Consider the following 26549-nt stretch of genomic DNA (forward strand, 5'->3'; position numbering starts at 1 on the left):
TACTAAAAAAATAGTAACTAGTTATAGTTACAGTTCAAAAATTAAATCAATTACGTTATTGATTATTTACACCAAAAAGGAACGAGTTACTGTTAAAATTAACTTTTTAGTTACTTTTTTAAAGATACGTTTAATGTTCCCATTAATGCCCTTTTATGTGTTATGATCTATACAAACACAAAACCAGACATCCCAAGTGTCCCGGATATTCCGGGAGTCTCCTGCATAGCGGCTCCTTGATGCCCGCAAATTAGTTACAATCTCCCGGAATCTAGAGCGAGTGAGCAAGAGCGCGCATGCGCAACAGAGACAAGTATTCAAGTATGTGCTCCAAACCTTGTAGCGCGCGGTATAAAGGGAGGGGGCCAATCCTGATTGGCCTGTTTCGGTAAGTCAAACAATCAATTGTCAGTGTGGGCGGGCTATGTGTTTCGGAATTACTGCCACACATACTTGAATAAACGGAAACATGCCCACAGCGCGTCTTCGTGTTTACAGGTTGGCATCCACCAATCCTACAATGTATCGCTGCTGTAAACAGGTTAGGCTGTAGGCTACACTTCAGCCAAAATTAATTCATTTAAAAAAGTAAAGGGTAACGCACCATATAGTAACGGGTAACGCACCATATAGTAACGGGTAGCGGAGTTACTTTATTTAAAAAAGTAACAGCGTTAGAGTAATGCGTTACTGCCCAACACTGCTAGCATTCACAGTGCTAACCTGTACTAGCAATCACAGTGCTAACCTGTACTAGCAATCACAGTGCTAACCTGTACTAGCAATCACAGTGCTAACCGCTTCACTACCCTCCCCTGACACCCACCAACTTCTCATACAAATAATAAAAACAATATTAGCATCTACGGCGTTTGGGGGCGGAGTTTACATGGACCGACTAGCTTTGATTAGCCTGTAGAGTAAACCTAGAGCCACGCCCTCCCCGTACTATCAGAGTTTTGGGATGAATAACGTCTTTAAACACAAACACAGACATAAATGAGGCTGCATGCAATTTACAAACACACTTTAAACGCTGTTTATTCGTATAGAAATAAGTACAATTTACGTAACATTTTGTAAAAAGAGGAATTAAACTCTATTAGCTTGAAATTATCATTCAACGTTATTAAAACCTGAAACCCTTTCCAAGCTTTTCACTGTGCGTGTGTAAGGTGTGTGTGGTGTGTGTGTGTGTGCATGTAATGTGTGCATCAATGCCAGTGCAGGTTCATCAGTAAGTCCCCCTTTGTTTACGGGGGTCGGCTCTCGTCCTTATCCTTCCTTTTTCCGTTCCGTCCTTCTTCGATATGCCGCGTACTTTCGGATAAACGGAGCAGAAATAAAAGAATACATCCTTAAAAATATAGTTATATATTTTCACCCCGTTCACTCCTCATTCAGCACAGACAGGCAGGTTGGACTCAGGACGCACGACGTCGTTACATCCTTCCTTTAAAAAAGAAAAAAAAGAAGAAGAAAAAAAAAAGAAAATAGCTACAATATCTGCAACAGAGTGTGAGCAGAACCCCAATATCCCAGAATCCATTTTTTTTTTTTTTCAAGATTCAACCTGAGTCATCCTAATGTCCCACAGTGGCGTATGTGAGCGTCCGTTTGTCCTGAGTCCTATTTTATCCCTCGCTTCAGCTCCCTCCTGCTCCACTCCACACAGCACCATCGCTACAGGAAGCGGAGGGACGCCAGAACGGAGGGTGAGGACATAATGACGTCCTCCGAAACGAACAAGAAGAGTCTTAATTTCTCTCGATTTGCTCGATGTCGAGTTCTCCACCCAACACGTCCCTCCTCAACCCGCATAGCTCCGCCCAGGGAGGCTCTCGCTCCTTCCCACCGGTCCAGTCACCGTTGGTTTCGTCGATGACTGACGAGTTGTCCGTCTCGCTCTGCTGGGCGGGGCTGCAGAAATAGGGCGGGGTCTGGTTTGATTGACAGCAATCCTCGTTGTTAAATCGCAGGCAACTGAGGCTCTGGAAATTCTGTTTCTGTTAGAAAAATCAACATCATCGGTTTACTAACACATCGATATCATCGTGTTAATGACAACTGGAACAAACCATTAATGAATGGGGGGGGGGGTGTCTACAAAACACCAGCTATATTCAGTAAATGAAAATAAGCATCGATGCCATGAGTTAAAGCATTTAGCAGACACTCTAATCCAGAGCGACTTACATGTTCTCATTTTAGCATTTTATCTCATTTTTAGCATCTCATTTTTAGCATCTAATTTTTAGCATCTAATCTAATTTTTAGCATCTAATTTTTAGCATCTAATCTCATTTTTAGCATCTAATTTTTAGCATCTAATCTCATTTTTAGCATCTAATTTTAGCATTTTATCTCATTTTAGCATCTTATCTCATTTTTAGCATCTCATTTTTAGCATTTTATCTCATTTTTAGCATTTTATCTAATTTTTAGCATCTCATTTTTAGCATCTAATTTTAGCATTTTATCCCATTTTTAGCATCTCATCTCATTTTTAGCATCTAATTTTTAGCATCTCATTTTAGCACTTTCTCATTTTTAGCATTTCAAAGCATCAAACTTAATTTCAAGTGCACAGAAGGTTTTCTGCATGACCTTTAACTAATATTGTGCAGGAAGTACGATCTGTGTGGAGTGGTACAGGCCAAACGACGCAGGGAAACTAATCGAAAATAACCAATCAGGTTCAGGACGTAAATGTAAGCGATATAATTAAAACGGAACTCAGCCAGTAAAAAGGGGCGGGACATGTAGGGGTTAGGGGTGTGTTTGGAATATGGAACTACAACAACAAGCAACTGTTTTCAACTAAATACAGAGAAGAAAAATATGTGCTATTTTTTCTCTTGAATCGTTAAACGGTCTAAAAGTAACAGTGATAAGAGAAAAAAGTCTCGTACCGACATTTAACTAAAACCTGCAGGAGAATGTTTGTGTTAAAGCGCACAGGACGGACAGGAAAAGCCAGATCACTCGGATCTACAGGTTTCCCGCTTTTGTTCCACCTCAGCACTTTTATCTGGCTGAACAAAAAGTACATTAATTAAAGTGATCATTGTAAAGAGATGAAGAGTGCTGGGAAAAAATCCTCGATCAAGTCATTCTCATCTCGGAACTGGAGCTACGCCGCTAATCGGCGGCCGAAGCTAGCGGGTCGTCTAGCTAACGCCGTTTATACTCAACAGCCCAATGCATCAGCTTTAGGCCACGCCTTCTACCTGAGCGCCGCTACTCACGTACGTATGTGATAACGTAATATCGATATTGTTGTAGCGTCCCGTGTCTGTGTCTAAACTAGTAACTTCCTAGAAACTGCTCAAGTCGATGGTCATCGTGCTCTTCTGATGGATAGCGCAAAACTGGCCATACTCTCCGAGTGGGCGGGGCAAACTCTCTCCCCCTGTCAATCACAGATCATAGCCCATCATAGCTGTCTTTATGCTCATGTATGTGGAAGAGGGCAGAAAGCTATTCCATCCAAGTGTGTGACGCAGCCTGGCTGGTACCCTTCACTTGCCCCAGGGGGTTTTGTGGAGCAAGAACAGCACATAACAGTAACCAAAAGTACTATAAAGCTCCATGATGCCCCTGAATCCTTTATAATCAATTATTTATTACATTCTAACTGAAATAATAATAAGCTTTAATTATCATCATATCCTGTGACATGAGAAACCGGATCCAAACGGACGACGATACTGGGCCTAAAGCTGAACCTTGAGGGATACCGTAGTTACGCACAGGGAAACTGCATTTATGTGAACAATTTGATTCGTTTTTTTTTGTTTTTTCCCAGCCAGCAGCTCCATCCGGTCTACACAGCACAGATCATTTGTTAATGGCGATGCATGCAAGAGGAAACCGACACCAAGTCACCGTTGTGGAGCGTATAGAGCTCCTTCACCGGGGGGAAACCCCTGTGTACGGGGAACAGAGCCGACTGAAGGAGGGTTTAAATCACCAAACCGTCATGCAATAAAAACTAAACTAACAACAGACAGAGTTACAGGGAGAGGATGTGTGATGGGTGAATACACCTACAGAGAGGTCTTTATGATGACTTTCAGTCATCCTGTTTCACACACACACACACACACAGTCATGTTGCCTTGCTACAGCACCAAAATATTTGGTTTGTAAATCAGGCCATGTTTCACCTCCACTACTGGGCCCCTTACACAAAGAGGAAACACACACACCACACACTCACACACACTTAGTATGTTTGTGTGTAACTAGTAAGACAGATAGAGAAAGCAACAGCTGGAATGACAGGACATCTGGATTCAGTAAAGTGACACCGGAGACAACCAAAAAAGAGAACTAAGTTACATTCATTCATTTTCATGTTCCCTTAGGGCCTTTTTACACCTGGTCACTTCCTGTGTTGTCTCTGATCCCATAGCTGTCTGATTAGTTAAAACTGTCCCATTTACATCAGGCCACATAAACGTGTCTCGGCGAATCGGATATCGAATTGTAACAGAACACACTTTGGTGTTTGCGGTTTTCAGAACGCGATCAAAAAGAAGAAGACGAAAAAACTGGTTACGATGTTTATGCTACAAAACGCAGCCGTTTGCTGCATTTTCGCTGGTGGCAGCAGCGCGTTTTAAGCCCCGACGAGACGCCTGGGTGAAAGATCACCTGCGAGTGACGTAGTTCCGTTTGGGAGGAGTATAGCGCTGACGTATGTGGCTTGAACAACCACATTCATTTACACCTGTCCAGTTTCATCTGTAACGCGTCCCAGACCTCCTCCTGAAGGGGTTTGTACCATCGGGTTTATATCCGTCTCCAAAACGTTTCGGAGGGCATTTAGACCTGGTCTTTTTACCGTCGGGTAGATATCTGATCACAGAAAACGCAGGAAGTGACCAGGTGTAAAAAGTCCCACAGATAATTATGCATATTTACGAACATCACCAAATCATGACACTCCTGGATCAGTGTGTAGCTTCTCGCAGGTATTAAACAATTAAATTATTCTACACAAATGATTTATAACGAGAGGTTCGAGTTCAGAGCTCCGATACGAGCTTTTTTGTGTGGATGTAGGAAACTAATTGTAACGAACAGAGCAGTAGATGAAGAAAAAAATAGGTCGAGTTAACACCCCTCAAGCAGGAGGTTAACACCCTTCCTCTTTCCTAGGGTCACAATACTCACAGACACAAGACAACACGACAGAGTCCTGACTGATCACTTTAAATCACAACATTGGAACAAAGCAAAGTGGAGGAGTGTGTGTGTGTGTGTGTGTGTGTGTGTGCGTGTGTTCTGTATTTCAGCTAAAAATGAGAAAAAGTATGTCATAAACTGTTTCATCTACCGCCTCAAGAATAATGTGGGAAGAGAGGGGGGGGTAGATAGAGAGAGAGAGGAGATGTAGTATACAGGATGAGCTGTAAGACGCGGGCCGAGCTGTAAGACGCAAGACGCGGGCCGAGCTGAGACGCAAGACGCGGGCCGAGCTGTAAGACGCAAGACGCGGGCCGAGCTGTAAGACGCAAGACGCGGGCCGAGCTGTAAGACGCAAGACGCGGGCCGAGCTGTAAGACGCAAGACGCGGGCCGAGCTGTAAGACGCAAGACGCGGGGCGAGCTGTAAGACGCGGGGCGATCTGAGAGACGCAAGACGAGCTGTAAGACGCGGGCCGAGCTGTAAGACGCGGGCCGAGCTGTAAGACGCGGGCCGAGCTGTAAGACGCGGGCCGAGCTGTAAGACGCGGGCCGAGCTGTAAGACGCGGGCCGAGCTGTAAGACGCGGGGCGAGCTGTAAGACGCGGGGCGAGCTGTAAGACGCGGGGCGAGCTGTAAGATCACGGCTGTGCTGCATCACCTGTAGCGGGTACAGACCTGGATGCCTGCTGCTAATTCTCCATAATTACACATTAATCAACACCACAGAAACCACCTTCTCTCTGAAATATCTACCAAAGCCACACCCTCTTTACTAACGACTAAGGCTTGTGACAAAAACACTATCTGGAATAGTGACAATAACTTGCTGCATTAGTCCTGGCTGTAGAAAAGCACTTACTGAAGTCATGTGATACCGGGGGCTCATATTAACGAACACTCCGTGTAGAGTCTCTCCTGGTGACGTAATCCTGAGAATATTCCTAGAAATATGGAGTTTCCCCTTAAAATTAAAGAGAAGATCTGAGTAAAGATAAAAGTTCTCCATAAAGCATCTTAACACCTAAAAGATCTGACGAGGCGTAAGTGTGTTAGGAGACGTGAGGAGGACTGTAAAGAGGATGAAGAGTTTCTTTATCAGAGGAGGAAATGGCTGATGAGTGAAGGAGAAGAAATGCGTTGTATACGACGTTTAATAACGACAGTGAGTTAACGAGACGATACGGATTAGATCACGTAGGATGGTGGGATTTGGGGTCTATTTCAGGTACAAATCCACACCGACGCAGCAGCTACACTCACTTACAGAAGGAGGAGGAGGAGGAGGAGAGACAGACAGGAGGAAGATGCACACTCGCGATGTGAAAGGTCGGGACGTGGCGTGCACACGAGCGTGCAGCGAGCACTTCTGCCTTTCATACTCACTTCTTCCTTTCAGGTTTGGGTGTGAGCTCCGTACACAAAACAAAGAGGTTTCTGTTTTAATCAGACCGAGTCAAAGCGCGTGGGGGGGGGGGGGTGTAATCACAGGCGGAGAGTTAAATAAAAACCACACGGTGAGAAAAAACACACAGAAAAACATTTCAGACTTCAGATTCTAGTTTATTTCCCAGATCAGGACGCTGAACGCTGACACACACACACACACACACAGTGACGCTGACACACACAGACACTGTGAGAGACACACACAGACACTGTGAGAGACACACACAGACACTGTGAGAGACACACACAGACACTGTGAGAGACACACACAGACACTGTGAGAGACACACACAGACACTGTGAGAGACACACACAGACACTGTGAGAGACACACAGACACTGTGAGAGACACACAGACACTGTGAGAGACACACAGACACACGGACACTGAGAGACACACAGACACACACACACACACACAGACACTCAAACAGAGACATGAACGTGCAGAGTAACTTCACATATGTTTTTAAACTTGGCCTCACACTTATCACGTGACCATGAAAGCTAAATCCAAGCCTAAGCATGAACGAGTTCACCAAGTCTGAATTATCATAATCGTCATCATGACAGTTTATTTAATTTTATTTAACGGTTATTCAAAAGGTCGTCGTCCCACTGATGTTTTAGCAAACTGTGTTAATCGGAAACGATCGGTCGTGTTTAATAAAATACAGCTGCCTCGGAAAACAAAACATACACGACGACATCAACAAAGCATCGATAACATCAATTTTGAGTTCTGCTTTAATAGTTTCCCGATCTGTTTTAGTGTTATTTTATGCACCTGAATCCTGATTTTGGACACCGTTCAAAGTTGATGTAAATAACATCTACGACCGAACATGGGCGGAGCTTAAGCTAGTCAACATGAATGGTTATTAGAATAAAGTGAAACGTTCCAGTAAAACCAACGTTCGATACGCTCTAGAAGCTTCAAGCTCACCTGAGTCATCTTAGCCAAATCGAGCGAAGGCCTCTGTTTGTGGGGTTCATCCGGTCGACGACGCTTCATCCCAACTTTCTGGTCGTTTAATACGCAAGGCTGTGACTGGCTCCGTGCAAGTCCTCCTGCATCGGACACGGAGTCTGGAGAACCGGCCTCAGGGAGGGCGTCAATCTCAGCCAGGCAAATCCTCTCGTGAGAATAGCAGAGTTGGTCACGAGTGGCTGTAAAGGACTGAGGAAATGACGTCTCTGGAAGGTTGCACCGTGTGGGGAAGCTGAAACTGGAGCTTCTCTGCATGCTGGAGAAGATGGAAGAGGACGAACATGAAGACGAGGGCTGAATGGCACCCCCACTGTGACAGCGTCGTTTTTCGACGGCTGTCCAAAGGCGCGAGGCCTGTGGACGCCACGGAGAACGCCAGCTAAGCTCGTCCGAGCAGGACCGAGATCGGCACTGTCGCTTGCTGGGAGAAGGCGCTTCGCTCAAGCTCAGGTCCCGGAGAAGGCCGCTGATGGAGCCGGTGCTGCTCGCACCAGAGTCCAACAAACTCTCCAGACTCGATCCCACAGGACGTTGGCCAACGCTGACCAAGTCTGAAAACAAACACAAACAGGGAACCGATAAGAAAAAGAATAAAGAGAAAGTGCCATACATTGTGGATGCTGATCTGCTTCAGCTAGACAGAACATTATGGTAAAACTCTCCCATGTTAACAGTATAATGTGGTTCTATTGGTATAAATATATCACAGCATTTTTATGTTTTTCAAGCAAACACAAAATACGAAGTAGCGACTAAATTCCAAATCAACTGAAAGCTTCGAAAGAAAGTGAGGTTTGCGAATCCAAACAACCCGCCAACTTGGTTACCCAAAATGGCTACCGCAACACAAGGACACCAGATCATCATCATCATCATCTTCCACATCCCAGTTAACCAGTGCTGAGAGGTTGGGCCTGTGGGAAGTGTGGAAGTAAATCAATACCAGAGGAACCCAGTACCAGGTCAGATCTCTTTGCGGTCCTGAATGATACCAACAAGATGGATAAATTATTCCTTAGTTCAAGCCATTTAATTACAATTCTTCCTCTTAGTTTGTGTTTAGTTTACACCTCAGGCATGTGGACAGACCTTTGCTTCGCATACGAAATCATCTCAGGAGGGTAAAGTTCACAGTTCCGCGACTCACGAGTGATGATTACCTGCGAGTTTCATTTCAGGTTTAGAGATGTGTCTCAGCTTATGCTGCACTTCCTGATTGAATTGCCTGGGCTACACCTAGTGCATGTGGACAACGTCTCATCTTCAGACAATCTGAATCATTAGCTAGCGAGCGTTACATGGAATAGATCATATTTTCATGCAAGTCCACACAACTCCATGGTACTCCTCATAATATTGGAGAATTATCCAATATTCAAAATGTGAGTTTAATGGATTAGGAGCAAAGATTAACTGTAAGTCAGGAATTATCAGGAGTTTGTGCATTGTACTGACTTTAGTTTTGCACAGTGGAAGTTTCTGTCATCTAGAAACAAGAACTAACCTTAATGGAGCTGAACGGTGGACTGTGATGGAGGAAACCATCTTGGACCATGTTTAAAATGCAAGTTTTTCTTGATATCATATCATTGGACACCCCTGACCTAGCAGACCTAGTGAAAATAGCTGCACTACCTCACGGCCCCTCACCCCATGACCAAGCCCACCGTCCTAAAAGTCATAGAAATAAAATGTGCCAGAATACAAACAGGACAGAATAGAAACAATAAAATAAGGTAAATATGAACAGAATAGAAAAGATTAGAATTAGAATAGGTGGAGAACGAAAGAGAACATGAATAGAACTAGGAGCAGCAATAGAATAGAAAACAAGACTAAGTAGAAATAGAAATGAGAACAGAAACAAATGGAATTTTAAAAATACAGAAAAAGAATAAAAGGAAATTGGGGTCTAAGCAAAAAGTAATATAGCTGCAAAGTTTTGCCACAACTAGCAAAGATAATGTAGGACGTATACGTAAAGATCGGGAAGTTGTATTTACTTTCATCTGTTATTATAGAGTTAGATGATTTGAAAAACTTTGAGGAGCAGCAGAAGGTTCTCAGGGGTCTGTCGCTCTCTCGCTTATGGCTGCTCAGAAACATGAACACAGGAAGTGCAATGCAAAAAGGAAAAGTCTCAAGAAATCAGGCCGGATTTGTGTGAGTAAAAGCGAGGCGTACGAGACAGAAATAGCTGCGTCTGATTGGTGGCAGGCTGCCAGGACCGGAGGCAAGGTCCCTGTACACACCACAACATCTGTAGTGCTGAAGGCACATGAGCTTTAACCCAAACGCCTCCCGTTCTTTTGCGTGCGTATATAACAGAGGTGACGGCTTATGTTAGCGGTGCCACACCTGGAAAACGTCAGTGCAACGTTCAAGCTAAGATAAAATGCTCTCCTGATAAAAGTACTGTTTCTTCCTGTTTTTTTTTTCTCTCTTTTCGTTTTGTTTGTATAAACCACAGATGGCATGTTGACAGACAGCCTAAGTGAAGTTCCATGACACAATGCAATTCAGGTCAGGCTGCACAGACACATGGTAGATCCTCGTGTCTAAATCCTTGCTAACATCAAGCAGGAAATTAGCGAGTCGCATTTGTAACACTGCACAGGGAGGGGAGAAGGGGGAATTTTTCTGAAGTCAGAAACAAAAATGTCCCTGTGCTGGGGTACAGGGGGTGAACAATAAGCACCCACCAGAGTACACGTCGATGTGGGCATGTCGTTATACGCTGGCGTTTAGCTCGTCTTGCAGGACAGACGACGCTAGTGCAAAAACAAAATTTGCTTTCAAAAATGAACCTTCGCTTTGTTTATTAGCGTTTCACATAACCGATTTAATCGATACAGGAATAATAACTGACCCAACTACGTGGCAGAAACGCATCGGACACGCCCATGGCGAGAAAGCGCGAGCTTGGCTCCCTGAGCAAGGCCCTTAACTCAGTTGCTCAGCTGTATAAATAAGATAAAAATGTAAGATGCCCTCAATAAGGGCGTTCGCCAAATGTCCTCCTGCCATCCCAAGCTATCTTAACTAAACTCTCTATACTAGTTAACCAGCTAGTTATATAGCTCTCATTAGTCATAAGAGCCAATCTCTCGATTTATGTCCCCTGTGAATCGGCAAGTCGTTTGCGATACGCGCGAGGACGTGAGCTTTGGGATGTTATTGATTAGCATATTATTCATGCGTATTCATAGATTTTGAAGCTTTACAAAGGAATGTGAGGAGTACTTGCTTTAAGGCAGCAAGTTATATCCCTCGCACTGAAGCACGTTTTCACCTCAGAAGAACCCTTTTAGAAGTGGTAACATCTGCGACATCACTGCGTTAAGGTTAACCGCTGTTAGGTGATAGAGATCCGTGCAGAGCAGAGCAGATGTTCATCGCGTTTTGTTTCATGCTTTACAGAGAGGTGTAAAAAGTGCTTGTCTGTCCATTTCAGCCAGCCATCAATCTGCCAAGCACGCAATCAGGACGTCGGGCGGAGGCTGTGAAGCTGGGCTGTTGGGCAACGATCAAAATAAGCACGAGAAACAGAGTGCAGCGAAGTTCCAGAACGTGTCACACCACTTACCCATGATTCCACAGGAGAAGAGGGCCGTTCCCTGGCTCATGGTCGACGGCTCACGCTGTGGAAAGAAAACAAGTTTATTAAAAATATGCCAGAAGGTTGTCAGGTCAATCCCACAGACTTGACGCTGAACCATCAATTCAACCATCAACCCTTAAACTTTGACATTCTCCAAAGGAACCTTACAATGGCTAACCGTGACCTCTGACCTCGGCTTCCTTAAGAGTCACAACTTGCAAAACACCAATTGTAGATAATAAAAGGAGAAGGTGTGAACGAATGGGACGACATACCCATGCTAGGAACGGCACAACGAAGACAGGAAATCAAAGCCTCCCACCCACCATTAGCTTCTGAAAAGCTTGCAGCCAACAATGACGAGCTCGTGCAAACCACAATCGGCTCTCAGCTCGTGGAAACTGGTGCACTGAAAGCAGATGCTAGCTAGCAGCGAAGACGCTTGCTGGGTCTTGGGCTTGTTGTGTAGATTTTGGATGAAATGATTCACGTTGGCTGTGGTTAAAAGGGTTTATGGTAAGGGGGGGTAATTTACGGGTGGGGGAGGTTGTTTGATGGTTATTTTTTTAAACAGTCAACTAACAGGGTTAACTTGTGTGTGTGTATATATATATATATACTAAAGCTCGTTTAGATCTCAGGATTTGACTTTATACGTAATTTGTATGGCGGTGTCATCCGCATAGGAAATATGCCGACGATATCTGTTTTCCATTTGAAAGAACCTCGGGTGGTGTGTGCGCGTGTTTCCATAGAAACAATTCATTTCCAATTACAGAGTTGTAATAAAGTCCTAAAGCTGCTATCCTGTGCACAATGCAGTGTTGTGGATAGAAATGAAAGACAAAAGTAAGACAAAGATAGAAATGAAAGACAAAAGCTAACATCCGCCAGCCATGTATGCATTTGTTAAAAAATTGATGACAAATGTGGCATCAAAAATAGCTCTAATTTCAGGATATATTATGTACGAATACCTTTCATGTCTTTGTTGTAAGCTTTGAGGTCACGCTGTAAATGGACAGGCTTGGAAGGATTTAAGGGTAGGTTAGTTTGCATGGAAACGTGTGTTCCATCTGACTTTTCAAGACTGCAAAACGTTGTGCAGTTACAAGATGCGAGCTCTACGATCTCACGTTTCCAAGCTTTAGGACTTTATTACAACTCTGTAATTGGAAATGAATTGTTTCTATGGAAACACGCGCACACACCACCCGAGGTTCTTTCAAATGGAAAACAGATATCGTCGGCATATTTCCTATGCGGATGACACCGCCATACAAATTACGTATAAAGTCAAATCCTGAGATCTAAACGAGCTTTAGTAGCTAATTGCATGTTTCAGTGACCGATAATTTTAAGTAAAACAGAATTGCTGCACTTTTTCAAGCTTTAAACAGGTTCGATCGCAGGTCGGATGGCTTTGACTTTACTCGCTAAGAAAGCAAATATGATGTTGTAACGTACATCGTATCGGTGATTCTAGGAATGTAGATGTAGCTGTTTCTGTCTCACCGCTACCTTAAATGTTACATGGTTATGTTTTTGGTCAGTTTTTCATTCTACAGTGTGTGGAAAGTGTCGGTATGATTTCCAGGATGTTCCTGAAGCTTGAGTCAAATCCGTGTGGTCTAAAGGAAGCACCACATGATCGGGATTTCCAGAATTCCAGTCACTAGATAACAATTACACTTATTACAGTGCAATCACAGCAAGATGTTAGAAAAACACCCTTTCCAACACAATACAAGACGTCACTTCCTGTGCTTGTGCCTGTGTGTTTTTCCCCCTGAGAAAGTAATGTTTAGTGAAAACCCTTTATAATGATATCTGCTGGTTCTTGTAAAATCATGACAGGAAGACAGATTCCCTGAGGGAAGGTGGTCTCATGCGGTCATTAGAGAAACGGTCATTAGCGACAGAGCGCTTTAGCCGTTTGGTTCTTACCAAGTCCAAGGTCAATTCTTTGTTGGTTACATCGTCGACAACCTTCTTTTCCAGCGTTTTAGTGTGAATGATCACCATGGCCACACACATCTTTGCAAAAGCCCATTTCAACGACTGGAAAATCTACGAGCGTCCATCTCCACACGGCAGTAGATGATTTGCTTAAGCTTCCATCTGGCCCCCTGTTACTTCTGGAATGTTCTTCGAGAGGAGCCCTCTTGACCCTGCGGACACAAAAGAAAAGATGCGGTTTTAGAGCTGTGCTTCCCACGCCGCCAAACAACAACAAAAGAAGGACCAGACAAGAGGCTGTGAGCTAAACGTCGACTCCTTGATGGTTATAAAGCACTGCAGGGTGCACCTTTAAAAGAAAATAATCGGTTCCTGGGTGGTGTGAAGTGTGATTACTGTTACCACCATGACGGTTTATATTTTTCTAAAGCAGCATGCTCATCAGCTCGTCATGTTTCAGAGTAACTGTAAAAGGTATAAACTCCTATCCTGGAGCTGTCGTAAAACTCAAAGTTTCCGCTACGAGACTGCACCCAAGTTCTGACATCGGAGATTCCGTCCTGAAAATCGTCACGTAAATAAACGTCTCCTTACAGAACGATCAACATGCAGTGCATCTTCTGTGAACGAGCTGTTGCCATGGAAACAACAAGGTTTTATTCGTATGGTGCATTCGTATTAGAGCCAAGAATTCTTGGCTGCACAGTGGTTTAATATCCTGATCTGATAAACCCAGCCCATGTCAGGATCCAGACCCTCTGCTTATCCAAGTGTTCATCAGCGTTAACTAACGGAACCCTCGCTCTTATAACAGAGATGGATCAAAGGTACTAAAAAACACTCAAGCCTTTATGGCAACACCATAAACTTACAAAACAGACACACAGTCCACGGTCTCGCACGCTTGTCTAATCCGTCTTTATCATCCAGACGTTAAGGCAGAGTCGCGTAATCAGCTCATTGGGACACAAGCTGAGAATAGCACTAACCCCGTGTTGATCAAAACTTACATCCTTTCCTCGGTGAAGTGACATGAATTGAGCATGGCTCACATTGTACAGCCCCTAATTACTGCCACATGTATGTCCAGAACTGTATGACCAGAATCACTCTGCTGTTCTCAGGACTGCCGCTTGCCTCGATTCGCCTGATTACATCACCAAACACTCGTGTTGAAACCTTCCATCAAAAACATGTACATGCAGGAGGTGATTCAGGGGGTCAGAGTTAAGTAAACTTGGCATTTGCTAAATGGATTTCCAAAATAATAAATCACAAAGCATGTTACTGAAGTACACAAACAGTTTAGTGGATAATAACCGCGTGCTACAGCAAAGCTACATAAACATGCAGACTAGCAATCACGTTCATATAACGTGAAAAGAACCGGGAATGAAGCTTAACTTTATTTACTTTATACTGATTGTTTGTGACTTTACAATCACTTTACTAAAATTTACAGTCTGCCAAATATTTGGGAAGAAGTGATTATGTAATCATTGACTGTTCTACTTTTAGTTTAAACTAACGAATGAAAGAATGCGGATGTTGCCTCTGATTCAAAATATGTGAAACTTTGTACACAGCTAATGCCGAACATCGCTAACAAATAACCGAATAGAAAAACGCAACTAAAAATACCGTCCATGCCAGAAAGGGAAAAAAAACGGTTAAAACGAGATCAATTCTGCCTTTTTACTAACAAATTATAAATGTTTTTTTTATATTTTTTTGATTGAGTTTTCAGTTCCAGCTAAAGTCAGAAAATAAAAATAAAAAAAACACAAACAAACGACAAATTCAAACTGAGCTGCAACATCAACGTGTAGTAACTTTGTAGTAACGGATGTAGTAAATTTCAGATGTTTCTGATGTAACACTAAACTAGATATAGTCTTCCCTCGCTTATTAGCTTTCAGACATTAAGCACGATTAAAGAGATAGACACACAAGTGTCTAGTGTTGTACGTTACCTCCTTACTATCGTCTTTGGATAAATTTTCCCAGAAAACACTGCAAGCTGAGGCAATTTTTTTTCAGAGTATAAAGTAGCTACATAATTTTGATACAGTTGAATGATACAGTTGACTGGATTTTATGTAGCATTGCTTCTTTAAGTCCTTGTGGTTAATGCGATAGGACAAAATACATCACATGAAAATACTCTAAGACTTAGACATTTAAGCCACAGCCACGATTTGCCATGATCTCTGAGTGGGCGGGGCATGTGCTCTTCCCCCTGTCAGTTAAGGCATCACTAGCCAATCGTAAGGCAGTGCAAGAGGCAGACAGCACTTCACTCAGGTACTCACGTAGCAGCTTTTTGAAAAGATCAGAGCAGAGACCAACCTGATGGGCGATGCTTTTCTTTAACGAACAATTCCACAAAACTTTGCAAAACACTTTTTTTTTAAGATTCAGATTTTTTTTCAGAATGGGTACATGAACATAGCTGTGATATCATTTTGCCATTATAGCATCATTTTAGCCCACTCACTCACTCATTTTCTACCGCTTATCCAAACTACCTTGGGTCACGGGGAGCCTGTGCCTATCTCAGGCGTCATCGGGCATCAAGGCAGGATACACCCTGGACGGAGTGCCAACCCATCGTAGGGTACACACACACACATATTGATACTTCACCATTTTTCCACTTCCAGACAGCCAGCCGGCTGGCCTCATTTTAGCCCAGTGTTGGGTATTTAGCAGATTGTAAAATGATGTAGGAACATTCCAGCCTCCTGCCCGAGGACATTTTTACATCACTGATAATCACCACCGACCGTCGACCACCCAGTCCGAGTCACGCTTCACCCCCAAGGGAAGAAACTAATGGATACGGTGTGGACACGGTGAGGAAAAATCCCAACCTCAGCACAAAGTCCTCGTATTACACGTTTTAATCAAAGTCCTCGTATTACACGTTTTAATCAAAGTCCTCGTATTACACGTTTTAATCAAAGTCCTCGTATTACACGTTTTATTCAAAGTCCTCGTATTACACGTTTTATTCAAAGTCCTCGTATTACACGTTTTAACCAAAGTCCTCGAATTACACGTTTTAACCAAAGTCCTCGAATTACACGTTTTAACCAAAGTCCTCGAATTACACGTTTTAACCAAAGTCCTCGAATTACACGTTTTAACCAAAGTCCTCGAATTACACGTTTTAACCAAAGTCCTCGAATTACACGTTTTAACCAAAGTCCTCGAATTACACGTTTTAATCAAAGTCCTCGTATTACACGTTTTAATCAAAATCCTCATATTACACGTTTTAATCAAAGTCCTCGAATTACACGTTTTAATCAAAGTCCTCGTATTACACGTTTTAATCAAAGTCCTCGTATTACACGTTTTAATCAAAGTCCTCGTATTACACGTTTTTAAAAAAGCTCTCCTAGGAGTGAATTTAAATTCATCTCTTTTCATCTCTGGGATAAAGCTCCAGTTTCTATATTCATTACGCCTTACCCGGTCTTCTAAGATGACCTACAGAAGGAATGTCCTAGCATGTCACAGCGTACCCATCTGGAATGTTCCACTGACACATCTCTAAAGTGCAGTGTTTTAGTTCTGAGAGGTCAAACCAAGTCTTTTGTAAAATATCCGTATTAGAAAGTTTTAACATAGAAACTGTTAATGTTTGCACACTAACTGGAACTGAATGGAATAAAACTTTTGCCTTGTTTTTTGACAGTTTTAATTCAGTACAATTGTATTTACTAAAATTAATTTAAAGTGTGCTGCTGATACATTTCTGTTAATATGTGCAAAGATATGCAACACCTTGTGGTCTCAGATACAACTGATGGACCTGTCTCCCAGTCTCTGTCTGTCTGTCTCTCTGTATGCCTGTCTTTTTCTCTCCCTCTGTCTCTCTCCCTCTGTCTCTCTCCCTCTGTCTCTCTCCCTCTGTCTCTCTCCCTCTGTCTCTCTCCCTCTGTCTCTCTCCCTCTGTCTCTCTCCCTCTGTCTCTCTCCCTCGGTGTCTGTCCGTCTGTCTCTCACCCTCGGTGTCTGTCCGTCTGTCTCTCACCCTCGGTGTCTGTCCGTCTGTCTCTCACCCTCGGTGTCTGTCCGCCTGTCTCTCTCCCTCGGTGTCTGTCCGCCTGTCTCTCTCCCTCGGTGTCTGCCTGCCTGCCTGTCTCTCTCCCTCGGTGTCTGCCTGCCTGCCTGTCTCTCTCCCTCGGTGTCTGCCTGCCTGCCTGCCTCTCTCCCTCGGTGTCTGCCTGCCTGCCTCTCTCCCTCGGTGTCTGCCTGCCTGCCTGCCTCTCTCCCTCGGTGTCTGCCTGCCTGCCTGCCTCTCTCTCTGTCTGCCTGCCTGCCTGCCTCTCTCTCTCTGTCTGCCTGCCTCTCTCTCTCTGTCTGCCTGCCTGCCTCTCTCTGTCTGCCTGCCTCTCTCTCTCTGTCTGCCTGCCTGCCTCTCTCTGTCTGCCTGCCTGCCTGCCTGCCTCTCTCTCTCTGTCTGCCTGCCTCTCTCTCTCTCTCTCTGTCTGCCTGCCTGCCTCTCTCTCTCTGTCTGCCTGCCTGCCTCTCTCTCTCTGTCTGCCTGCCTGCCTCTCGCTCTCTGTCTGCCTGCCTGCCTCTCGCTCTCTGTCTGCCTGCCTGCCTCTCGCTCTCTGTCTGCCTGCCTGCCTCTCGCTCTCTGTCTGCCTGCCTGCCTCTCTCTCTCTCTGTCTGCCTGCCTGCCTCTCTCTGTCTGCCTGCCTGCCTCTCTCTCTCTCTGTCTGCCTGCCTCTCTCTCTCTGGTTCAGTGGTTGAACTCATCCTCATGATCACTACACAGAGGTGAAATAATAACCGTGAGCGACAGACCTTTTGCCTCCAGGACGATGCGTGTTGGTCTTTGTTCCACCTGAAAGCCGTAGGATGCTGCCGGGGCCTCGGGGAAAACAAGCCAGAGCTCAGCTTTTACATGCGGAAAGCCACAATGGGAGTGCAAAAGAAAAAGAAAAACACTTTTGGAAAGCAGATGAAAGCGAATGTGCTGGGGTTTTGTCACGAGCCGAGGCTGAGTAAACACACAAATAAAGACAGCGGAGGTGACTGGTCCGGCCCGAACGATCCAACTATACAGCTTTCTTTCCAAACACAGTCTCAGTCGTTTCTTTCCAAACACAGTCTCAGTCGTTTGGTTTACAAGTATTCGGGTCACCAAAAAGTCCATTTAAATCAACATCCTCGTGTACAGCTAGTTTTCCATCGTAGCTATCCGACTATTGACGCTAATAGACAAGAGAAACATGACAAAATTACACAAAAAAAACTAAACTAAAACTGTTTCATTAAAAGCACTATTGAAGTATTTTAAAATATTATTAATTAAAAGTATTTTTAAAAGTTGTTATTTTTTAAGATAGAATTTAATTCTTTATTTTGTTCAATGCCATTTTTAAAATGTAGCAAATTGTTTTAAACCAAAGGTATTTTTAATTTTGTTATTTATTTATTTTGTATTGAATTAAAAATATATTTTTTATTGTTTAATAAATAATACTTATCAATCTCTAACAACAAACTGTTCAATGCCGAGTATTAAAAATGAGCTTTTTACATTTTAGATTTTAAATACGTTTGATCGTATTATTATCGTATATATTAGCTTCCGCTGCTGTGATCTGATTGGTCGAACAGGAGTGCCTATATTCCGTATAACCTCGCTGAGACGTTTCATTGGGTGAAGAAAAGATGTCAGTTTCCATTAAGCGGAACGTGCAAATCAGCATGAGCCAGCTAATCAAGGTGCTATAAAGTGGGTGTGGCTTAGTTTTTTTATCTATTTCCACTAGTGGAGCAAAAATAAACACGCTCCTTTCCAACCATTGTGCTTAATTCAAATTTTAACATTTCATTCCTTGTTTGAAACGTGTTTAAATAAATACATAACTACACAACACTCACGACAAAAGCTCTGGCGTTAAAGCTTCTGATGACTACAGTCAGACTTATAATATCCAAAAAACTGCCATACTGGTACGCTGACTTTTCCTCTTTTATTTACAATTTCCTCGTTCGCTGCGGCTCATTTTCTGCTCATCAGTCGCCGGTTACGGAAGAGGAATCCAGCAGACCGGCACGAGACGACGATACGGTGACCAAACATGATGCTGTTACATGATTGGCTGTTAGCGTGTCACTCACTACGTTGCGAGGTTACCAGAAAGCCCAGCCCTAGTCTGAGAGCACTTCAGGTTTCGATATGAACTTCAGTCTTTATGTTTTAATGTTTTTTTAACAAATTTAACTAAATTTTTTTTTTTTAAAATCAAACAAAAAAATGTTGAAACCCGTTCCAGCTGAAATGAAACAGAAGTGACCTGAAGCGTGAGGGAGAAGTGACTCACAGCCTCCCAGGTGCCCTTCTGAGCCGCACACTTCCTCCGCCGCCGGTCCCGACCCTTTAACGGCGATATTTTTTTAAACAACTCGCGTCCGTCGTGTGAAGCGAACGCCTCCAAAAACAAGAGAAAGGGAAAGACGGAGGAAAGAGAGAGGAGATGAGGACGAAGTTTTAAGCAGCTTATCTGATCCGGATGCAATGACGGAGCACTCGTACAACATGTCAGACTCTTAATAAACACACACACACTTATCTTCTGGGCCGCTAACACCATTACACACGTGACCCTGTTAATGACACACAGACTTTAACCTGTTCCCTTTAAAAACTGCCATGTGAGAGCTGCTTTCTTTTTTATTGTTTTATTGTGTCTTAAGTATTTCTTTTATTTGTTCGTTTGTATAAATAAATAAAAAAAAGTGCTTTATAAATAAACTTGACTTGTACCTGCTGCTTAGAAACTTAATGAAACCCAAAACAAAGATTCTCAAAAGTAAGGAAACTTCCTGAACTTGATGCTCTAAAAATCCCTATAAACCCCAGTCGCAGGGTGAACCTCATTAATGCCGTTTATTCGTTTAGTCTGCTTAAGGGAGAAATTAAGGGATCCTTTAGTCTCTCTCTACAACACGTCTCCCAGTATCTCTCTACCAGTATCTCTCTCCATACATATCTTTTACTGAAACCCCCCCCCCAGTCACTCAGTCTCTCTCTCTCCACATTACCCCCTCTCAATCTCTTTTACTACTTCCAATCTCTCTCTCTCACCCAGTCTCTCTCCCCAGTCTCTCTCTCACCCCCCAGTGTCTCCCCCGCTCTCTCCAGTCTCTCTCTCCCCCCAGTCTTTTTCTCTCCCACTACTTAGTCTCTCTCCACATTACCCCCTCTCAGTCTCTTTTACTACTTCCAGTCTCTCTCTCTCCCCCAGTCTCTCTCCCCCAGTGTCTCCCCCCTCCTCCCGTCTCTCCCTCCCGTCTCTCCCTCCCGTCTCTCCCTCCCCCAGTCTCTCCCTCCCGTCTCTCCCTCCCCCCAGTCTCTCCCTCCCTTCTCTCCCTCCCCCCCAGTCTCTCCCTCCCTTCTCTCCCTCCCCCCCAGTCTCTCCCTCCTCTCTCTCCCTCCCCCCCGTCTCTCCCTCCCCCCAGTCTCTCCCTCCCTTCTCTCCCTCCCCCCCAGTCTCTCCCTCCCTTCTCTCCCTCCCTTCTCTCCCTCCCCCCCAGTCTCTCCTTCCCTTCTCTCGCTCCCTTCCCCCCAGTCTCTCCCTCCCTTCTCTCCCTCCCCCCCAGTCTCTCCCTCCCCCCCAGTCTCTCCCTCCCCCAGTCTATCCCTCCCTTCTCTCCCTCCCCCCCAGTCTCTCCCTCCCTCCTGTGGTTGGTGAGTAATTGAAGAAGTAAACCTCAGATCATCACTCTGATGGCCGTCACAACCTCATAAGGAGACCGACTTTAGCAGAAACTGTCATTTTACGAGTAACGAGGCATGTTGTTGCTCTGAGCAGAGCTGCAGGTGCCCTCGACTCTCACAGCTCTGCTCTCGTTAGGTTCGGAGCCTTGCAGCGCTGCTGAACACCGTCACGTGTAGGGATGTTGTAGCCTAGTGGTTAAAGTGTTGGACTACAACTATCGGAAGGTTGTGAGTTTGATTCCTACGTCCACTAGGTTCCCACTGCTGGGCCCCTGAGCAAGGCCCTTAACCCTCAATTGTTCAGTTGTATAAAAATGAGAAAAATGTAAGTTACTCTGGATATAATGGCGTCTGCTAAATATTGTAAATGTAAATGTCTGAGCACTGATCAGAAATCACCAACCAGAAACTCGTCGTGTTACTAAACAGTGCGAGTTTCACAGCAGATGATGAGTCATTAGCAATCGAAACTTTGGGACAAACCAGAACACACTTCCGCTGCGTCACGGTTTATTCCAACCACAACAATTTCTACACCACAGCATTTACACCATAAGCACAGGACCTGAAACTGAAGCGCTTTGTGTTGCGGGAACCTTTATGGAAGGAGTCTCCAGTGTCAGCGCTCTGCAATAATCCTCAGGAACGTTCTCATTCCTTTCTTTATCTCATTTCTTCATCCATGCAGGAGAATGCTTATGATTACCACAGCTTCTGCTCAGTTTTTCCATCTGAGTGGGAGGGACTTCCTGTCTTCTGTTGCTTAGTGACACTAGCCAATCGCAGGCGTCTGCTAGTTTTACAGTGTGATGAACGGTGCAGTTAGCGCTCTCCTGCTAGAACACTAACACACACACAGCCTTGGAAGACGTCTCAGGTTTATTTGTGTTTAGTAAGTGTGTGTAATTGGAGGCTGGATGAGGGATGAATGAACACCGGGTTGAACTCGGTCATGAGCACGAGTGCTAACCTGTCAGTCCACACAGCACTCGGGGGCAAAAGGAACACCAAACACACAGCTTTCATAAAACACACACAGCTGCCCCATGTGTTTAGCATATACACAAAAGCCCTGGCCATTTCTCTCTCTCTCTCTCTCTCTCTCTCTCTCTCTCTCTCTCTCTCTCTCTCACACTTTTCAAAAAAGACAGGCTATTTAATTTAAACCCAACAACAGACTAACTTTCTCTCTCTCGCTCTCTCTGTCTCTGTGTGTGTGTGTGTGTCTCTCTCTCTCTGTGTGTGTCTCTCTCTCTCTGTTTCTGTCTTTCTCTCTCTCTGTGTCTGTCTCTCTCTGTGTGTCTCTCTCTCTCTCTCTCTCTCTCTCTGTGACTGTGTCTCTCTCTCTCTCTCTCTCTGTGTCTGTCTGTCTCTCTCTCTGTGTGTCTGTCTGTCTCTCTCTCTCTCTCTCTCTCGCTCTCCCTCCCTCCCCTAGGTACAGGGAATGTGTTCTCACACAAGTTCTGACCATCTTAGGGAGGGAGAGAGAGAGAGGACAAAAAACAAGACACACAAAAACAGAAAGCGAGACATTTGTGGACGGGGGCGGACGAAGAATGAGACAGACAGATGTGGGAGAACGAAGAATGAGAGAAAGCATGAGAGAAGGAAGAGCAAGAGAATGACAATAGAGAGAAAGAAAGAAAACAAAGAGAGGATTCTGTAGTCTTTTCTTCTTTATCACTTCATGTGTTTCTCATGTTGTTCTCGGCCCGAACCCTCGCACCCCTGAGGCGATTACAGTTACGCTCATCTAACAGTAGGCTTTTACACGTCCCCGCAGAGCTCGATCACTTCCACACACCACAGCGACACTGTTTACCAAACTGTGAACAGGAAGTAACGTGACCGCATCAACCAATCACGTTACTCACATGCAGCACTGAGAATGCAAACGTGACAAAACACACCGCCCTCATAGTGTTCTAGTCAAACACAGTGTGAAAGTTTAAACACATCCAGAGAACTTCACAGCACACTTGTAGGCTAATCAGTTAGCATTAGCATGATTTTACAGGATATTACATTAAGTGTCAATCATTACAAGATGTCCACATCAACCTCGTTACACAGGCACTGTGGGTGGAGCCTGTGATCTAATTGGTTACAGTGACAATGCGGGTGGAGCCTGTGATCTAATTGGTTACACAGGCACTGTGGGTGGAGCCTGTGATCTAATGGGTTACACAATCACTGTGGGTGGAGCCTGTGATCTAATTGTTAGTGACAATGCGGGTGGAGCCTGTGTTCTAAATGGTTTCACAGGCACTGTGGGTGGAGCCTGTGATATCATTGGTTAGTGACAATGTGGGTGGCGCCTGTGATCTAATTGGTTATGCTGACAATTCGGGTGGAGCCTGTGATCTAATTGGTTACACAGGCACTGTGGGTGGAGCCTGTGATCTAATTGGTTATGCTGACAATTCAGGTGGAGCCTGTGATCTAATGGGTTACACAGGCACTGTGGGTGGAGCCTGTGATCTAATTGGTTATGCTGACAATTCAGGTGGAGCCTGTGATCTAATGGGTTACACAATCACTGTGGGTGGAGCCTGTGATCTAATTGTTAGTGACAATGCGGGTGGAGCCTGTGTTCTAAATGGTTACACAGGCAATGCGGGTGGAGCCTGTGACCTAATTGGTTACACAGGCAATGCGGGTGGAGCCTGTGACCTAATTGGTTACAGTGAGGGTTTTTATAGGTGGGCGGAGCTTTTATCCAGCGAGTCGTACCTAGTCCTAGCAGAACAACACGGCCAACAGCCAAAGGCTTGCGGGTGATAATTTGATGAGGATTTATTCAGCTGGATTAAATCCATTGTCTTGAAGGCAAATATTTTTGTAGAAGCTCATTATGTGGTCGAAACACACATCTCTAGTGCAAACCTGGGTGTGTATTTATTCATCCCTGTCTAACGAGCTGTAACTCTAGTTTCTCTCTCTCTCACACACACACATTTGTTTAGCTTCGTGCACAGAACTTTGCTCAGCCCACGATCTTTACACACTCTTCGTCCCGCTGCATACACACGTTTAGAGGACGACGACAAAAACTCAGCGTCTGAGCGAAGCAGATGTAGCCAGATGTTGAGCCGTGAGGTAATAAACAATGTGAAAGGACAGGGGAACTTCCAGTCTAGGTGGGGTCATGTGCTGGAAACAGAATGACCTAGTTAATGGCAAAGCGGCGGCTGTAAAACACCAGAGACATGAGCGCTAGCACGCGGCCTCTCAGAGCCTCCGGAGTACAAAGGCCTCACAGTATCGGAAACTTAATAAGGCCGAACTCGGCCATGTGTGAATGTCTGATAACTCGCTTCTGTCCCAACGCTATAATCTGTACAGTGCAGACTCTGAATCATTAGGATGGAGATACACACACACACACACACGTACATACATACACACACACTCTCTCTCTCTCTCTCTCTCAAGCACTTAACTGCTATTAGGAACACACATCTTCAGCCTACAATTGGCACCCAGAAACTTCAGCAAAGTTCAGCAAGTGACGTCAAATCAACGCGACCTCGAACATCGTCACATCACCAAACCCGAGACGTCTCCGCAGGATCCGAGTCTCTGCCTCGGACGCCCTACCTGCCGTTTCACACACCTGTGATGTCGGACACTTTTTTGTCCATAAGATTCAGAGTCTTAAAGCCGGAATTAGATCGGCTCTCTGCGTTTCCGACTGCAACCGGGAAGCTGCGGTTACCGTGTGCAACCGTGTGGATACAAGCTTTAGCTTTTAAATTCAACCTTTTTAAATAAACTAAGACCTAAAATTTGGCAGTTCACAAAAAAACAAATGTTATAAAACCTATCATGTAAAGTCGGGTTATAGAATCCTGTAGTGATAGAGATATTAGGTTTTCTGTTTCCGAACGAAACAAACCACTTTCACAGACTTTCCTTAATCGGTGTTGAATTCTGGATTCCGAACAGCCGTCGTTCTGGTACGTTACCGTGTCCATAGTAACGCCTCCTCGCAGGGTAACAGATCAACTTAGCTTGCTGTTGTGAACACCTAATAAACCGCCGTGGGACGGCGACTGTCTCGGCTTGGTCGTCGATCGTTTCGCTACAACAACCTGACACAGTTTTAGTCTTTACTTCTTTATTTAAATCAAACCAAAAGCATCGCACCCAGTGTGCGTTTATATCACACAGATGTAAATCTGGATCATGAAGCGTAACCAGACGGATAATCGATGTTCGTTTGCATGCGTGGTTGGAGATCCTGGTCAGAAAAAAAAATAATAAAGCTGAGTGCTTTGCCATGCGTGCACAGCCTGCTCGTTAGCCCCGGCGTGGTTCCTGCTGCCCCTACGACAGGATCCACACTTCTCTCACTTCTCTGAGGGTTAAACAAAGTCTAATCTGCTTTAAGATGGTATTAAAGGTGATGTCTGACCTTTATTCACCTCCATGCTCTCACTGTTCCTCTGTCACTGAGGTATAAAGGCACCAAACACCGTTTGTTCCATCACTTTTTACACTTTTAAAGATGAAATTAAAAGTGTTTACATACATAAATACACACACACACACGATACACTTTAATAAGAAAAACACACTTAATATTATTTGAATAAACATGTTATATTATAGTATTTATATTATATATAAAAATTATATATATATAATATAATATATATAATATATATGTGTGTGTGTGAATATTATTTTTATATTTTTTATATATATATATATATATATATATATATATATATATATATATGTGTGTGTGTGTGAATATTATTTTTATATTTTTTATATATATATATATATATATATATATATATATATATTTCACATTTATGTAGTTTATATACTACATAAATTACATAAATATGTATTCACATTTATGTAGTTTAAAACTTTCCCTCATTATTAAATAACATTGACGTAAGTCTTTAACGCTGATTAAATCCCATAATGAGTGTAAAGTTATTAAAATAAAGCACATATTTAAGTGTGTACAGGATCACAACATGCCTTGGCAAACAATGGCTAGTTCAAGTTAGCTACCGCTGGATGAAGGCCGCAGTCCAAACCGCCGCTCGCTCCCTACACACGCGCACTTCCCTACCGCTCATTGTGCACTAGTGCGCGTGCGCCCTACATAGTGCCCTACAAACCGGTCCTGAGCGGTTTGGACAACGTCCGAACACAGTGACGACAAAAAGTAAAAGTTATCACAGCACCAGGACGCGTTATAACGCAATGACGCCTTATATCATACAGCAGAACGTAAAGGAAACCGACGGTAGATTATCGTTAAAACAAGTTTAACGATGTATTATTAAAGTGAGCAACTTTAATAATAATAATAATAATAAAAAGTTACTCACCAAAAGTGAACATGTTTCTAATCGGATCTGAAGATGGAACAACATCCACAGTCAACCTGGTGAAAGGGGAAAAGTATCCTCACACTCACACACTCTCTCTCTCTCTCTCACACACACACACACACACACACTCTCTCTCTCTCACACACACTCTCTCTCTCACACACACACTCTCTCACACACAACACTGTTTCCTTACTGCTGCATGCTCCCTAACACACATTCACTCACAAACACTCACACACACTGCACTC

General features: G+C 44.0%; 1 protein-coding gene across 6 annotated transcripts; it reads right to left on the minus strand.

Annotated features, from left to right (window-relative positions):
* Positions 1-1015: 1015 nt before the first annotated feature.
* Positions 1016-26549, minus strand: fam53b (family with sequence similarity 53 member B). 6 transcript variants are annotated; one of them, XM_047817500.1, is made up of 7 exons: positions 26296-26549; positions 14203-14371; positions 13181-13404; positions 11219-11273; positions 7588-8183; positions 6055-6156; positions 1016-2006 (listed from the first exon to the last, which is right to left on the minus strand). In XM_047817500.1, the coding sequence occupies exons 3-7, from the start codon at positions 13268-13270 to the stop codon at positions 1758-1760; spliced, it is 1092 nt and encodes a 363-aa protein (XP_047673456.1). In that variant the 5' UTR covers positions 13271-13404; positions 14203-14371; positions 26296-26549; the 3' UTR covers positions 1016-1757. The 6 variants fall into 6 exon arrangements, with proteins under 6 accessions (XP_047673456.1, XP_026988499.2, XP_047673457.1 ...); XM_027132698.2 differs by lacking the exon at positions 14203-14371; XM_047817501.1 differs by lacking the exons at positions 14203-14371; positions 26296-26549 and adding an exon at positions 19542-19694.

This window comes from Tachysurus fulvidraco, chromosome 8, assembly GCF_022655615.1.
Source record: "Tachysurus fulvidraco isolate hzauxx_2018 chromosome 8, HZAU_PFXX_2.0, whole genome shotgun sequence".
NCBI lineage: Eukaryota > Metazoa > Chordata > Actinopteri > Siluriformes > Bagridae > Tachysurus > Tachysurus fulvidraco.

What these genes read in the sequence shown, in the direction of transcription:
- fam53b (XM_027132698.2), bottom strand. Translation starts at nt 13,270, where the DNA reads ATGTGTGTGGCCATGGTGATCATTCACACTAAAACGCTGGAAAAGAAG. An exon ending in AAGAATTGACCTTGGACTTG is followed by an intron (nt 11,274 to 13,180) that starts GTAAGAACCAAA and finishes TTCTTTCCACAG; the next exon opens with CGTGAGCCGTCGACCATGAG. An exon ending in CTTCTCCTGTGGAATCATGG is followed by an intron (nt 8,184 to 11,218) that starts GTAAGTGGTGTG and finishes GTTTGTTTTCAG; the next exon opens with ACTTGGTCAGCGTTGGCCAA.